The 15,606-nt window shown below is 40.0% G+C and overlaps 1 protein-coding gene across 1 annotated transcript; it reads left to right on the top strand.

The window, feature by feature from the left end:
- Positions 1 to 909: 909 nt before the first annotated feature.
- On the top strand, positions 910 to 14,958 carry LOC132117723 (protein FAM131C-like). Its single transcript, XM_059527038.1, has 7 exons — positions 910 to 1,157; positions 8,320 to 8,390; positions 8,612 to 8,702; positions 10,190 to 10,423; positions 11,651 to 11,749; positions 13,205 to 14,151; positions 14,182 to 14,958. Exons 1-6 carry the CDS (start codon positions 1,127 to 1,129, stop codon positions 13,462 to 13,464), a joined length of 786 nt encoding a protein of 261 aa, XP_059383021.1. The 5' UTR covers positions 910 to 1,126; the 3' UTR covers positions 13,465 to 14,151; positions 14,182 to 14,958.
- Positions 14,959 to 15,606: the final 648 nt, after the last annotated feature.

The raw sequence follows: 15,606 nt of genomic DNA, 5'->3' as shown, positions 1-15,606 counted from the left end.
AGATCATATGCTCAAGATCTACAGTGTGAATCATTGACCCCCCAAAATCACATGACATAAATATTTTTAATACATTGCTGTAAATTGCTTATAGAGGAATTAATGAATGCTTCTGCATGCAGCTCTATCTTTGTGACACTGGAGGGCAGTAGAAAGCTACAATCATTACGTACAGTAGTTATGGAAACCAATTATTCTTTTCTGCTTTTCTGGAAATTTCAGCTTCTTTGCAGAACCTCACCTGAACAGATCTTATCATAAACACACCTTTGTTTTACATTGTATTCATTATTAAATCAATCTATTGACTTACAGTCTACTACATGTAGATAATTTATTTATACTCGTTTATTGTCTAGTTTCATCAATACAAGTTTGTCAGTAGCACCAATGATTCACATGCCATAAAAACCTACAGGTTTTTTTTTAATGCAAAACGTTCAAATGAGAATTTGTAATTAATTAAAATGTTGGTTGTTTGTAAAATGTTTGTCAATGTTGGCTGTCTAAATTGTATATCAGTTCCATGTTGGGTATTAGACATTGAATTATGCTAATTTCCCCTATTTTTATACTTACTTAAAATAGATTTTTAAAAACACTAATCATTTATCAACAGTGGTAAGTGTAATCTTCAGCCAATCACAAAATTATTATTCATTTTTATATTGTACATTATAATATTTTGATGCCTAAATTAGCTTGTTTAGGTTTTAGTTTCTAATGTAACCCCAATAAAAGGTAGTCATTTCAGTATGTAGATGGTGTGAAAGTTGGGTCTGAGAGAGAAAATGAGAGCAGAAGGGGGAGGAGAGGTGAGGAGAGGAGAGGATGGGAGGGAGTGTTTCCCCCACTTCTCTCTCTTTCCCTCTCCTCACTTCCATCCCCACTTGAGAAACAGAGCTTCACTGTACCAGATGGACACCAGGTCCCTTTTCCCCTCATCCTGGATCAATCTTTTTCCTTCTCTCTTTTCTCCACCTCTATCATCCAGTTAGCTCTCTCTGCTTGTTGTAGATCCCATTTTACCAAACACACACTCATCTCTCTCTCCCTGTTGTTAATTTTTCCCCGTCGCCCCACTCTCAGTCAGCATGGTGAACAGATAACTGCTAAGCTGTGGAACATGGGCTCCTGCCTCTGCAAAGGTCACCAAGGTCAGTCTATTTCTGATTGTATCTGAGTTTGTCTGTCTCTGTCCGTCCTGCATCCATCAACCCACCTGTTGGTCCATCCGGTCTTCAATCTTATCTGTTTATCCACCTGTCTGCTTATCTCAAGCATTTACATAATGCATGAATGTGATAAAAATCACAGCTTAGTCAAATATAATGCAAAATGGAAGAGATCAGGAGTGGAGTTGTGAGTGACTGAAATAAGTGCAGTCTATATCAATAAATTTGTTATATTGTTTGCAATTTGTAAATTTTTTTTATTTTTTTATACTGATGCTTACATACTGCACTGGGATTAAATATTACACAGCTTTTTGATACTTGATTCTGATTGGTCAATCATGTCTTCCAGTGGTCTGATATTTCCTAATATTCGCCGTTGTCCATGGAAACGCTGTATATCAGTGGGATCGGATTTAAAGTAATTTAAATATATGTGTGTATACACACACACACACACACACACACACACAAACACACACACACACACACACACACACGTGTAAATATATAGATAGATAGATAGATAGATAGATAGATAGATAGATAGATAGATAGATAGATAGATAGATAGATAGATAGATAGATAGATAGATAGATAGATAGATAATTACACACACATATACTATGCAGGTATGATTATAAAATCATTCTCAATCAGTATTTCATTCCACGTTTTTAAAATAATTTTCTGAGTAGCTGTGTATTAAGTATTTAACATTTGTGTGTGTGTGTGTGTGTGTCTATGTGTGTTTAAAACTGCTATCAATAGCTGCATCCCAAATAACACACTGTACAGTATGCCCTTATACACTATGTACTTGTGCACTTTGTAATCAGCCGTGTAGTGTAAGAATTATGTAAGGTTATTTTGTCATTCATCAGATAGCACCTCTCCCTCTGATTTAAAGCTGCAACACTTGAGTGCATGAAAAGTCCAGCATTCTACATTTTTTCAAAGGGGTAATATGACGTTGCTAAAAAGAACATTTGTCATAATACACGAAGCGGAAGCAATGATGCAAGTAACTCTTTATTGAGGGTCAAAAGACACAAAGAAGTACAGGAACTCGGGTGGGCTGGTGGTGCAGGGACTAGATGGTCAGCGTGCTGGTGAAGACAGGGGACGGTGAATCCAGTGACAGTGAACATCCAGACGAGATGAGACGAACACCACAAAGACACCGAACAGGAAACTTGAATCAGGAACAGGACTGGAGACGGCACGCGATGACACACACTGAGGGGGGACCGGGTCAAGCGGATTAATACGAGAATGAAACACGGGTTTTATTCTGGAAACATGGAAGGAGGAATGAATCCTCCTGTACACTGGAGGGAGTTTGAGGTGGACTGCCACCGGGCTAATGATCTTGGTGACAGTGAACGGGACGATAAATTTGGGAGCAAGTTTATTAGAGAAGGAACGGAGAGGAAGGTTCTTGGTAGAAAGCCACACTTTTAGACCAACGACGGGAGGCCTAGACCGGTGGCGATCGGCTTTGGCCTTGGTGCGCGCTCCTGCTTGGAGTAGAGTCTCGCGGGCTCTAGTCCATGTGCGATGACACCTTTGGACGAAGGCGTGAGCGGAGGGAACCGCGACTTCAGATTCCAGACTATGAAAAATTGGGGGCTTGTAACCTAGACTACACTCAAATGGAGATAGCCCCGTAGATGATACTGGTAACGAATTGTGGGCGTACTCCACCATTGACAGTTGTTGGCTCCATGAGGAAGGATTCTTGGAGACCAGATATCGCAACGTTCTCTCCAAATCCTGGTTGGCTCTCTCAGTTTGGCCATTGCTCTGGGGATGAAACCCTGAGGACGGATTAACAGTCGCACCCAGTAATCTACAAAACTCTTGCCAAAATCTGGACACAAATTGGGGTGCTCTGTCGGAAACCATGTCCGTCGGGAGGCCATGTAACTGAAAGACATGGTTAACGACTGTTAACGCTGTCTCCTTGGCTGAGGGTAAATTGGGCAAGGGAATGAAATAGACCGCCTTCGAGAACCGGTCCACCACGATCAAAACTACCGTGTTACCCTGAGAGGGTGGGAGGGCGATGACAAAATCTAGTGCAATCTCGAAGGGATCGGCAGCGGTTGAAGGAGCCCATCTGGGGGTCGATTGGAAGTCTTACCAGTGGCACAAACTGAGCAAGCCAAAACAAAACTGTGAACGTCGCGAGCCATACGTGGCCACCAAAATCGTTGCTTGACTAAAGATATAGTGCAACTGACTCCTGGATGGCAAGCCACATTGGAACAATGCCCCCACTGAACAACGTTGGACCGTAATCCCTCTGGCACAAATAAACTGTTCGGTGGACAGCCGACCGGAGGCATTACCCCTTGTAAGACCGTCTTAACCTTCGATTCGACCTCCCATGAGAGTGTGGAGATAATTAGGGTCTCCGGAAAAATGCACTCGGGAATAGACGGACGATCGGAACGGTCAAAAATGCATGATAAAGAATCGGGCTTGATGTTCTTGGAGCCCGGGCGGTACGAGAGAGTAAAGTCAAAACATCTGAAAAAAAGTGCCCACCGAGCCTGCCTGGAGTTCAATCTTTTAGCGGTTCTAATGTATTCCAGATTCTTATGATCGGTCCAAACGATAAAAGGTACCCCCGACCCTTCTAACCAGTGATGCCATTCTTCCAATGCTAACCTGACTGCCAACAACTCTCTGTTACCAATATCATAATTATGTTCGGCAGGGGACAAACGGTGAGACAAAAACGCGCATGGATGCATTCTGTCGTCTGCAGAAGAATGTTGGGATAGCACTGCACCTACCCCCACCTCTGACGCATCGACCTCCACCACGAACTGACGTGATGGATCGGGGTAACTAAGATGGGGGCTGAAACTAAGTGGCCTTTCAGTTTGGCAAACGCAGCCTCAGCTGCGTCTGACCACCTGAACGTAGTTCTGGGGGAGGTCAAGGCGGTCAGAGGTGAGGCTAGTTGGCTGAAATTGCGAATGAACCGCCAGTAGAAATTGGCGAACCCCAGAAACCTCTGTAGGGCCTTACGGGAATCTGGACTTGGCCAATCCACCACAGCCTTAACCTTCTCAAGATCCAAACGCATTCCCTCAGATGACACAATGTACCCTAAGAAAGGAACAGACTGTGCATGAAAAGCGCATTTCTCCGCCTTGACAAAAAGCCCATTCTCTAGCAGCCTCTGAAGCACACGTCGAACGTGCTGCACGTGCTCCTGGAGAGAAGAAGAAAAAATTTATATATCACCCAAGTAGACATATATGAACTGATCGACCATATCTCACAGCACGTTGTTGACGAGTGCCTGGAAGACTGCTGGGGAGTTGGACAAGCCGTAGGGCATGACCAAGTATTCAAAGTGCCCACTGGGGGTGTTAAAAGCAGTCTTCCATTCATCCCCCTTCCTGATGCGGACCAAATGATAAGCATTATGTAAGTCCAATTTAGTGAAGATCGACGCTCCCTGCAACCTCTCGAAGGCTGAAGACATCAGCGGTAAAGGATAAGTATTCTTTATCATGATGCTGTTCAATACAAGGTCGCAGGGATCCGTCCTTCTTCCCCACAAAAAAGAACCCCGCCCCCGCTGGAGAAGAGGAAGGACGGATGAACCCCGCTGCTAGAGAATCAGAAATATATTTCTCCATAGCCTTTCTTTCTGGAACAGAAAGTGAATGTAACTTGCCCTTAGGTGGAGACGTACCTGGCAGTAACTCTACAGCACAGTCATAGGGACGATGCGGAGGGAGAGAAGCAGCTCGAGACTTACTGAACACTTCATTCAGGTCCTGATACTCCGTGGGCACGTTTGACAAATCCACTGCTTCCTCCTGAAATGCAGAAACAGAAACAGACGAACAGGCAGACATAAGACAGGACTCATGACATTTACTACTCCACTCCAACACTGATCTCTGCTGCCAGTCAATCTTGGTGTTTAATGAGGGTTGTCCTTTGTTTTAGGGTGTCCTAAAACAATGGGTGCGAGGGGGGAGTCCAGAATGTAGAAGGAAGTAGTTTCCGTGTGGTTGCCAGATACGATGAGTGTAATGGGTCCAGTGGTGAATGAAATGGTAGGAAGAGCTTGGCCGTTAAGAGCGTGAACTGCAATGGTGTGGGTGAGAGGTAACAGGGGAACCTGAATCTTATGTGCAAACGTGTAGTCCATGAAGTTACCTTCTGCCCCGGAGTCCAAAAGTGCTCGACAGTCATGAGTGTTGGCTGACCATCTTAGTCTTACCGGGAGGAGCGTAGATGTTGATGAGGTCTTCTCAGCAGAGATCCCACCCGACAGTAGCCTCAGATTTACTGCCAGGCTTGCCCTTTTACCGGGCAGTTATAAGCAAAATGTCCTGCAGTTCCACAGTAAAGGCAAAGGCCCTGGGATCTCCGCCTTTCCTTCTCCTCCGGAACGAGGCACAGCATGGATCTTGGTTCTCCCACACCACCGTCCCCCATAGCGCTGCCCTCCCAGTCAGTAGCATGAGCACAAATGCCACCTTGCTCTGTTCAGTGGCAAAGGTCCTGGGCGAGAAAAATGCATTGAACAGCGTGTTAGGAATGCTCTGCAATAGTTTGGTTCACCGTTGTATAACTCGGGAACAGGTAGGCGGGGCTCTGACTGGGAGACGCTCTGAGGTGGTACGGGGGGAGCGGCCGGTGTGGGTGGCGCAGTGGGAGCTCGTAGATGTTGCAATTGCTGGGTGAGCTCGGACACCTGCGCCACAAGAGCTTGAATAGCCCGACCCGACTCAGTCATGTTCCTCTCCTGGGCATCCATCCGTGAAATACTGGACTTGATGAATTCTTCCAGAGGAGAAGAGGATCCGCTTGCTGCTTCCATCGCTTGGTCAGATCGTTCTGTCATAATACATGAAGCGGAAGCAATGATGCAAGTAACTCTTTATTGAGGGTCAAAAGACACAAAGAAGTACAGGAACTCGGGTGGGCTGGGGGCGCAGGGACTAGATGGTCAGCGTGCTGGTGAAGACAGGTGACGGTGAATCCAGTGACAGTGAACATCCAGACGAGATGAGACGAACACCATGAAAGACACCGAACAGGAAACTCGAATCAGGAACAGGACTGGAGACGGCACGTGATGACACACACTGAGGACACCAAACAACGATCTGACAAAGAGAGGAGAGTGCGATGAGTCTTTATAGGTGAGTGAATTGGCAGCAGCTGATGCGGAGAATGAGATCAGCTGGCATGCTGATCAGCAGGAACGAGTGGTCACGCCCACTCACACACACCCACACACACACAGAACAACAAATACACGAGACACAAAGAAAACAGTGAATTCATGAACCGTGACAACATTATTTTGTGTATTTTGAGTAATGCAATGTATTTATGTAGTTTAAGGTTTAAAAAAACATTATTTTCCACATAATGTAAATGATTATTTCTCCTCTAAGCCCTGCCTTTCTGAAACGCGTTGATTTTTACAAAGCAAATTTTTCTGAAAAGCGAGGTCTGCTCTGATTGGCCAGCTATCCAGTGGATTGTGATTGGCTGAATACCTCAAGCTTGTGACAGAAATGTTAACCCCCTAGCCATACTGTGATGCCATCTCCTGGCACGACGAGACAAAACCAATAAAACCATTACAGACTAAGCAATAATTGCATCCAGTGGGGACATAATTACTGACTTATAATGACTTATACATCATATGACCCCTTTAAGTTTCACTTTAGTGTATCATCCTGGTATTTAAAGTGCACTTTTTCTATTTGAAAATTTTCAGTGTGAACACACTACTCGCACTATTTATACAAAAAAATAGCACAGAATAGTGCATAAATACACCAACTGGGATGCACCTATATTATACATTAATATGACTAAAATATTCATGAAATGATTCTCAAATTAATATTTCATGTCCACTAATTTACTTATATTGTGAATAGATTTTTAAATAAAGATGTAGATGTGTATTAAATGGCAATAAAATAATTATCATATCCACATTTCATGTCAACGCAATTGTTTATTTGGTGACTAGGCCTATACATGTTATAAGTGTATTAGCTACCAATTTAGTTTAGGGACCAATTCTCACGATTAACTAGTTGCTTAATAGCATGCCTATTATTTAAATATTGGCTGTTTATTAGTAATTATAAAACACATATTCTGCATGACCATATTCTACATCCATAATCTTACCCAATACACTTCAACAACTACCGTAATTACTATTAATAAGCAGCAAATTAGTAGTTTACTGAGGGAAAAAAAAGCATAGTTAATGGTTTGGTAATAGTGAGAATTGGACCTTAAAATAAAGTGCGACCGTGTATTAAACTTGGTCCAGTTTGTTTTGCGATAATGGCTCTATCACCAACATAATGACTATTAAAATTATAACAATTCTCATATCAATATTTTATGTCCACGTATTTATTGATTTGTTAAATGGCTGTATTAAACTCTGTCAGGTTTATTTTGCAATAATGGCTGTTCATCAACACTTGCATAGTGACTATAAAATAGCTGCCAAGGAAATGGCAACGATGAAGTGGATGATTTGTAAATCCCAGGGAGCGGAGGGTAGTTTTTGTCTGTCTGAGTTCTGTGGGGGTTAGAAGGTCCAGGGCTCTGTAGCTAATGCAGAGCTTTGAGTGAAATGCCAGGGTCAAAGCAGATGTATAATGCATATATGAGACTGATGGAGTTTCACACTGATGAATGGGAGGTGGGATGTAGAGGGGGAGACACGCACAAGGTGTGACACTGTAAAAGTCACGCATTGTCAGTTGATACCTGTTGGCAAATAGCATGCTGGCGGGAGCCCGAAGCTCCACAGGTCTGAGATTAGCTGTCCTCTTTGAGGTCTAACCTCAATGAGATGCGGCTAGTGACGAAAAATGTGCTCTCGAACATTGGGGATCCCCAGGGAGGTGTTGTCAAGACAATCTCTTGTTGCTATGGAAACAGAGCAACAGTAGTGAGTCCCGTCCATCCACTCCGGATCAAACTGCTTCATGAACACACACACACACACACACACACACACACACACACACACACACACACACACTGTAAATATAAAAAATATATATTATATAAACAGTTGTTTGCAATTAACAGCAACATATTTTGTCTCTCTAGAGCTGCAAAGTGGCCAGCAACACCCCATGGAAGAGCTTCACTCAGACGCTGAAGGACAGCCCATCTTTAAGGTGTGTTTTGTCAGAAAAATCAAAAGTGGAAGTGTATATGAAGATGTATAAATGTCAATGATACATGGGAGTGCTTTCACACTCTGAATGTGTAAGATCTGGTAAAAGTGTTTTGTTAGGTGTAATTAGCACCTGTGATTCACTTGTAAATGTGATTTCCGAAAGTTTTCTTTTGGTATGTTAGGCCGTCTTGTGTTTCCTGTCTTGTCATGTTATTTTAGGGTAACCATCAGCCCTACAATGGCAGCATATCAGATAAAAGGAGCAGCAGCGGGTATGACATTGGAGAATTGGCTACATCTTCCCTGCTGGGTGAGGAGCAAAGAGCGCATGTTAGGCACTGTCACACTGTGTGTTGTTTTGCTAGGTTTTTGCTAGCGCTCAGAATCATACGTCTGAATCAAAAGAGCAGTCGACCGTTACAGAAGCTTGCTAATGTAATTTCCTTCTGCCTTCATATCTCTCATTTATGAACAATCTCTTTCTCTCCTTCTCTAGTTCCTCTTTAGCCACCTGTTTCCTTTCCTGATGTTTTTTTTTTGCTCAATTTCTCCAGGCCCACTCTTTTCAGAAAGTTAATTACACAGACTAATAATGTGTTATGGGTTTTTAAGCTTTTTCAAAGAACATTTTTGATCATTTCAGTCTAATTATAAATGCAGTCACCAGCTGATGAATATGTATAATGAGGCAAAAAGAACCACAAATCTCTGATTGACTGCAAAAAAAAAAAAAAAAAAAAATCTAGAAACTAACTGCTTTGGGGAAAAAACGCTATTAGGAGGATTAATTTCTAAAACACGTGTCATGGGGAATGCAAATTATTGCTACTTCCAGTAATAGGTTTGAAAGGACTTGAATGACAATTAGGCATCACGTTTGTCTATGTAGAAATGTTCCTTTTTTTTTTTACTTTTCCCCTAGTGCATTGGGCACAAAAAGTACAATATTTTGTTTAACAAAAATTATGGCATGTCTAAATAAAGTTTAAAACATATTTATAGTTTTGTAATTTACAATAAATATTAAAATATTGCCTTAAATATTAAAATATAAACCTTAAACAAATAAATAAATAAACACATGCTTACAAAAAAGGATCAAAAATTAACCCTATATCAGGCAAATCCAATTTGAGACCAAATGTTTGTTTGTAGTTCTTATAGTTCACTCCCCCCAAAAAATGCTTATAACTGAATTACCAACAGGCCATCCAAGATGTAGGTGACATTGTTCTCTTCAGTAGAACAGTAAAGAAAATATTTAGCTGAAACCATAGTGCTTGGTGTTTCATAAATCCATGGCTACCGACACAATCAAAATAGCACATACAAGTGGTACCTGTAGCTCCTAGCAATATATTAAAACAAAATTAAAATGACATTCTTTTATGATTTTAATTGATGGACACAATTGTAAATGTGAAGACCTCTGAGGTGTTGCAGGCCACAATGATGCTTTTAACAGGAAAAATTAAGTTTTTTTTTACGTTAAAACATTACTGTTCCTTTCACATAGCTAATATTTTTCAAAACATGGTATTTGTGCCTCTAATGCTTTGAAAAAAAATGCAATGGGGCCCTAAAGTGTAACCACTGAAAATGTCTTCTGGTCCCTGCTTTCAGACACTAATCCTAAAAGGCTGCTTGGTTTTTGATGAATTTGGAGAGAATAAGCTCTACGATTTATCCGTTCTCACTTTTGTCCCTTTTTAGCATCACCTCTTCACCCTCTTCCTCCTTTTCATTTCTTTTATTTCATTTGATTTGCGCTCATGCTAATCCCTCCGATCTCCTCAGGACTGCTGGCCACTATTAAAGACCACATCACTAAGCCCACAGCGATGGCCCAGGGCCGAGTCGCCCACCTGATTGAGTGGAAGAGTTGGGGAGGGAAAGCGACGTCTGGAGGAGGCTGGTGTGGCTGGACGAGAGATGGTGGAGGACTGGGAAGTGTGGGAGCAGCACTGCAGGAGGACGAGCAGCTCTATTCCCACCTCACTGATGAAATCAAAGAAGCGCGATTTGCTGCGGGTGAGACAGCATTTATATAGTTAACATTTAAATACCCAGGTTTAAACTAATCTCTTCAGCCCTGCATAATAAGTATTATTGCAGCAATACCTTGCAGTAATACTTTACCTATGTTGTTTAATGTGCCTCATGAGTTCAGCATGATGGACATGAACAAATGCAGGGTTTTTCCATTCGTTCTTTCCACACTAATAGCTCATCATGAATGTCTCATTGAGTACTCATTGTACTATAGCAACCAATGTAGATATACTGGATATTGACTACATTGTCTGATCAAACAGATCAGATATCATCACTTACAATATGACAGTGTCACTAGAGTGGTCTTTTTTTAACTTGTAGCAGTAAACAACCACCTAGCAACCACACAACAACATTTTAAAAACACTTTAACAACCACATAACATTGCCCTGGCATTGACTCTGTGACTTTGTTATTGCAAAAACTGCTACTATTTTTAAGTGTGAATTTCAAATCTTATTCTGAAGGATTTCTGTTTTTTAATTACCTTAAAGTAAAAATTAGCTGAAAATATAATCACCCTCTGCACTGAATGGGTGCCGTAAGAATGAGAGTCCAAACAGTTGATAAAAGCATCACAATAGTCCACAAGTAACATATTATGAAGTGAAAGGCTGCATTTTGGAATAAAAAGAATAATCCTTAATGTTTTTAACTTTAAACTGTTGCTTCCAGCTAAAATACAAGTCCTCTATTCATAATAATACTTTCTAAAATGAAAAAGTTGTCTTGCTTAAATTGGGAGAGAAATATGCAACAAACATGCAGCTTTTCACTTCACGAGACATTAACTGATTGACTGAAGTCCTGGTGATTACTTGTGGATTATTGTGATGCTTTTATAATCTGTTTGGACTCTCATTCTGATGGCACCCATTCACTGCAGAGGATCCATTGTTGGGGTTAAGTTATGTAATGCAAAATTTTTCAAAATCTGTTATGATGAAGAAACAATTAATCTACATCTCAGGTGGCTTGAGGGTGAATAATTTTTGAGCAAATTTTCATTTTCATTGAGAAGATAGATAGGTGTGAAATACCACTTTTGGTCTTGGTAATTGTCATGAATATTCATTTCTAAGTTCCTTCATATGATATAAGTGATAAAAAAATTGTTAATTCAAGTGCATATTTTTTATGGCCAATTCTGTTGTGTCTTTCTGGACCTCTATGTATATGCGATCTCTTTCTTCCTCTCACAGGTGTGGCAGAGCAGTTTGCTCTGGCTGAGGCAGCGATGAATGTATGGTCATCCCAGGATGTTGAAAATAAAGCTATAGGCAGTACAATTCCAGTACAAGGTAATAATTCCACTGTTATTATCTCCTATAAAGATTGCAATGAAAAGGTTCTATGAAAGTTAAAGAACCCTCATTTTTTTAGAGTGTAGAGTGTAGAAATGGTTACAAGAAATTATATTAATCAAACATTTTGTATTTTTAAAAGTTTAACAAAAATAACATTTCAAGGCCCTGTGAAATATATTTTCCTTTTTTTTTTTTTTTTACCAATTATGTGTTGAGTTAATTTTCTGGATTCCATTTGAGTGGTTTCATTAAAAAAACATCACCAAAAGCATCTCTAAATAATTGAAGTTATATATATATATATATATATATATATGTAAAACTAATGAAAAAATTATTATTATTCTTTTCAGAAATTCAGAAATTGTGTTTTTACATTTTTCTGGCAAATAAATTCTGGTAACTAATTTTTCTGGTAAATGTTCCTTAAAATAATGTTTTAATAATAATTTTATTATTGGAAGCTATCATTACATTAAGTAATATATTTCTGTCACAGTTTCTTCAAGTTAAACCAAACTTCTATTTTGCATTGTTATGAAGACCTTTACGATTCTCTGTTTATATGATATGCAGATCGTTTTTCTCAAAAGAAACTGAAAAATGCTCATAAAGTGACTCTCAGAGTAGTTCTGGAGATCATGACCATGTGTTCATATGTTGAGGCGGCAGAAGCTGAAAACACTGCAAGCATCATGCACACTTGAGTGAGTGTAGTAACAGAGACATGCAGAACATGTAGGATTCATATTTAAATTGTATTTTGCAGCTTAATATTCAGACACTAGTTTAATTTATTCATCAAAAAATTTACAAATTCCATGACATTATGCATTATACAGTAAATTCCATTTTTATGATTGGATTTCGTGATTCAGTCTGCGTTTAATGCACAGCTGAAATCATAGGGCCCTAACTAAGTATTTTAGCTATGTTAGCTGGTCCGTGTGAAAATATACTGGCTATTCGGGTCCACTAGCAAAACCTGTAAATGGAAATAGTCTTTTTGAAGATCTCACAACTTCCTTAACCATATATAATTATATATTATCCAATTTATACTATATTTATATTCACATCCGTTCAATAAAAGTAGCACAGTACATTCTGACCACCTGGTTCATCTCTCACTGTCCCAGCACATATAAAAATGCTGTTATTTCATTACAAGATGATGACAGACCGTGTGTGGTAAGCACAGAATACTGACCTGTTTAGCCAGGTGCAAAAAACATTTTACTCTGGTACTGATGAATCTTTCAGCCAGGCGCATGAATAAATGACTGCAAAACAGAAATGTCTGAATGTGTCTGGTACACGGTGACTCATGAATCGAGCAGATCTGAGCTCTATATTGAGTTGGGATTTAATGGGCTTTCTAGGAGATGTGTGTGCTTGAGGTCTTTTTAATCTCTGCTTTCACTCACAATGATGACGATGTCTTGACAGACCCAGAGGGACTTTATATTTCTCACTTCCTGTTGGATGGAGGGAGTCTGGGTGTTCCTCAGTACCTGTACAGACTGCACACTGATGACACCAGCTCTCTGGCACCTTCTCATCCTCCTCAGTCTCATTCCCCCAGTCATTCTCATTCTCCGCTGGACACACAACGTCCACCGCAGGAGCAGAGGATCTCGCCGATGGAAGCGTCCCTGCGACATGCAGACAGCATCTCCCTGTCGGAGGATGAGGTTTTTTATAACTGAACTTTTGATGATGACAGTGGAACAAAAAAAAAAAGGTTTTTCATCTGTCCTTTGTGTTCACTGAAAAGCATATGAGGTGACGTCTGGGGTCATTGCTTTACCGTTAAAGTATGTAATAGCCACAGCTGAGCTATTTGAACGTGGGGATCGTTGTACATGCCGACATGTTATGTCCATATCATGTTGCCTTTTTGCAATGATGATGGAGATTGGACTTTATGTTAACAGAGTCAGACCAATTACATTTAGAATAAGGTAAAAGGTCATCGCATATGAATGCATCTAAAAATAAACATCGACAGAGGGGTGATCAATGACTTTTCACCTTCCACTGAGTGTTTGTAGATATTTGCAGCAGCCTTTGACAAAGATTCAGAGGCCTATTAGCTCTATAGACTGAAGAAGAAAGAGCCAAAAGAAAACACGCTTTCATCTCCACAGACAGAGATTTTCCTGGTGCATTTCCACTAAGAATGATTCAATGGGGCTACAGAGATGAATAGGATTCTTTTGTGAGGACTCTGGAGGGTGAAAGTGACTTATGCCTTTGAGCAAAGCCGCAGATATTACTTGGGACAGTGAGGTGGAGATTTTAAAGATTTTTCATATTGCCAAATGTTTCCATGGGGATTTTGAGTATAAAACGTCTAAACACAGCAAATGACTACATGTATCCTCAAAGCTGAAGTGAGTCATTTTAATATCCTCACCAAACAGAACTGCACAATACTGACAATATTATAAAAAAGGTTGGAATGGTCACAACTGCCACAGATTTATAAGTCCATGTATATGTAGAACTTAAAAAAGTATTACCACAGGTAACTTGAATCTTGTGTTAATGATTGTGTCAGTCATTTTTGTGCAATCTTTTGTATGTGAAAATCTATGATTTAATCTTTAAAAGATCTATTGCGGCAGAAACCACTTGCTAACAAGAACATTCTTGTGTGTTCTTGTGTGTGTCTGAGCTGGAATAACAATCGTCTGCCTTTTCTCTGTAATTAGCCCTATTCACACTCCACTGACAAAGAAAAGGAAAGAGAGAGATAGTGAGGGATGAGGTAGAAGAGAGAAATCAGACAGAGGGGATTATAGCAAATGCAGAAGAAGGAGAGGGCGAGAGAGGAGGCTTTTGGGAGGTGGAATGGTCAAGTGTTATCAATATCATGCTCCTGCAGGGTCTTTTAATAGAAGTTTACATCCTCGTGTGGTGTCAGATAATGTGTGTGACTGCTTTGGTGCTTCAGGGGAGGGTTTGAAGTAGGATTTAATTGTGTTGATAGAGGCTCTGGGGTGATGAGCAGAATTTAGATTGTGTTTGTAACTGGAATTCAATGTCAATACAATATATTAATGAACAATCCATGAATTCAAATGGATTCTTATAAAACCTTTTCTAAGAAAAAAGCACAAGGAATAATGACCGAAAAACAGAGAAAAGAACCGAATTGGGATGGTTGAGAAATTAAACGAAGGTAATTTATTACTGAAGCCTTTGTTCTGTTCTTTCATAAAGCTAACAAGGTTACAAACAGATATCTCTTTTCATTCAAACTCTAGACATGTACATCTTATTATACAGGCTCATTTATCACATTTTTTTTATCATAAAGAAGTTTGCTTTGATTGAAATCCATGAAGATATAAAAGTGTTGGCGCCAATAGCCTTTGGGGGCAGTGTGCTGACGCGCTACGAGCGTCCTGAGTTCGAATCCCAACTTGAGGACCAATTCGAGTGATTTCCTTAATATTTCGATTTTTTTACACCCTCAAATTTCTAACAAATACAGTAACGTCCTATGCTAACAAACTATACACCAATGTAAAGCCTATTTAATCAGCTTTCAGATGATGTATAACTCTCAATTTTGAAAAATTGACCCTTATCCCTAGTTTTGTGGTCCTAGGTCACAAATACTGTATTATCCTTTCACTTGTGGAACACTAATGATAAAATCACCCTGTTAAATAAAAATTTCAGTAGCCATAAATCTCCATTTTAAAAAACATTTAAAACTACATTTTAAGGTAGATTAGTGAGTCCTAAAATGTCAAATTTGGCCATAAACCGATTTTCAGCAGTGTCCTGGTGGTGGTTTTGCTATTTTTGTTATAAAGTTTAGAACAAATAAACTATTT

Source organism: Carassius carassius, chromosome 37 (assembly GCF_963082965.1).
Source record: "Carassius carassius chromosome 37, fCarCar2.1, whole genome shotgun sequence".
In the NCBI taxonomy this organism is placed as follows: Eukaryota; Metazoa; Chordata; class Actinopteri; order Cypriniformes; family Cyprinidae; genus Carassius; species Carassius carassius.
Note: the sequence above shows the minus strand (reverse complement) of the source record. Positions and strands in the feature narration are given on the sequence as shown.

What these genes read in the sequence shown, in the direction of transcription:
- LOC132117723 (XM_059527038.1), top strand. Translation starts at nt 1,127, where the DNA reads ATGGGCTCCTGCCTCTGCAAAGGTCACCAAG. An exon ending in CCTCTGCAAAGGTCACCAAG is followed by an intron (nt 1,158 to 8,319) that starts GTCAGTCTATTT and finishes TTGTCTCTCTAG; the next exon opens with AGCTGCAAAGTGGCCAGCAA. An exon ending in AGAAGCGCGATTTGCTGCGG is followed by an intron (nt 10,424 to 11,650) that starts GTGAGACAGCAT and finishes TTCCTCTCACAG; the next exon opens with GTGTGGCAGAGCAGTTTGCT.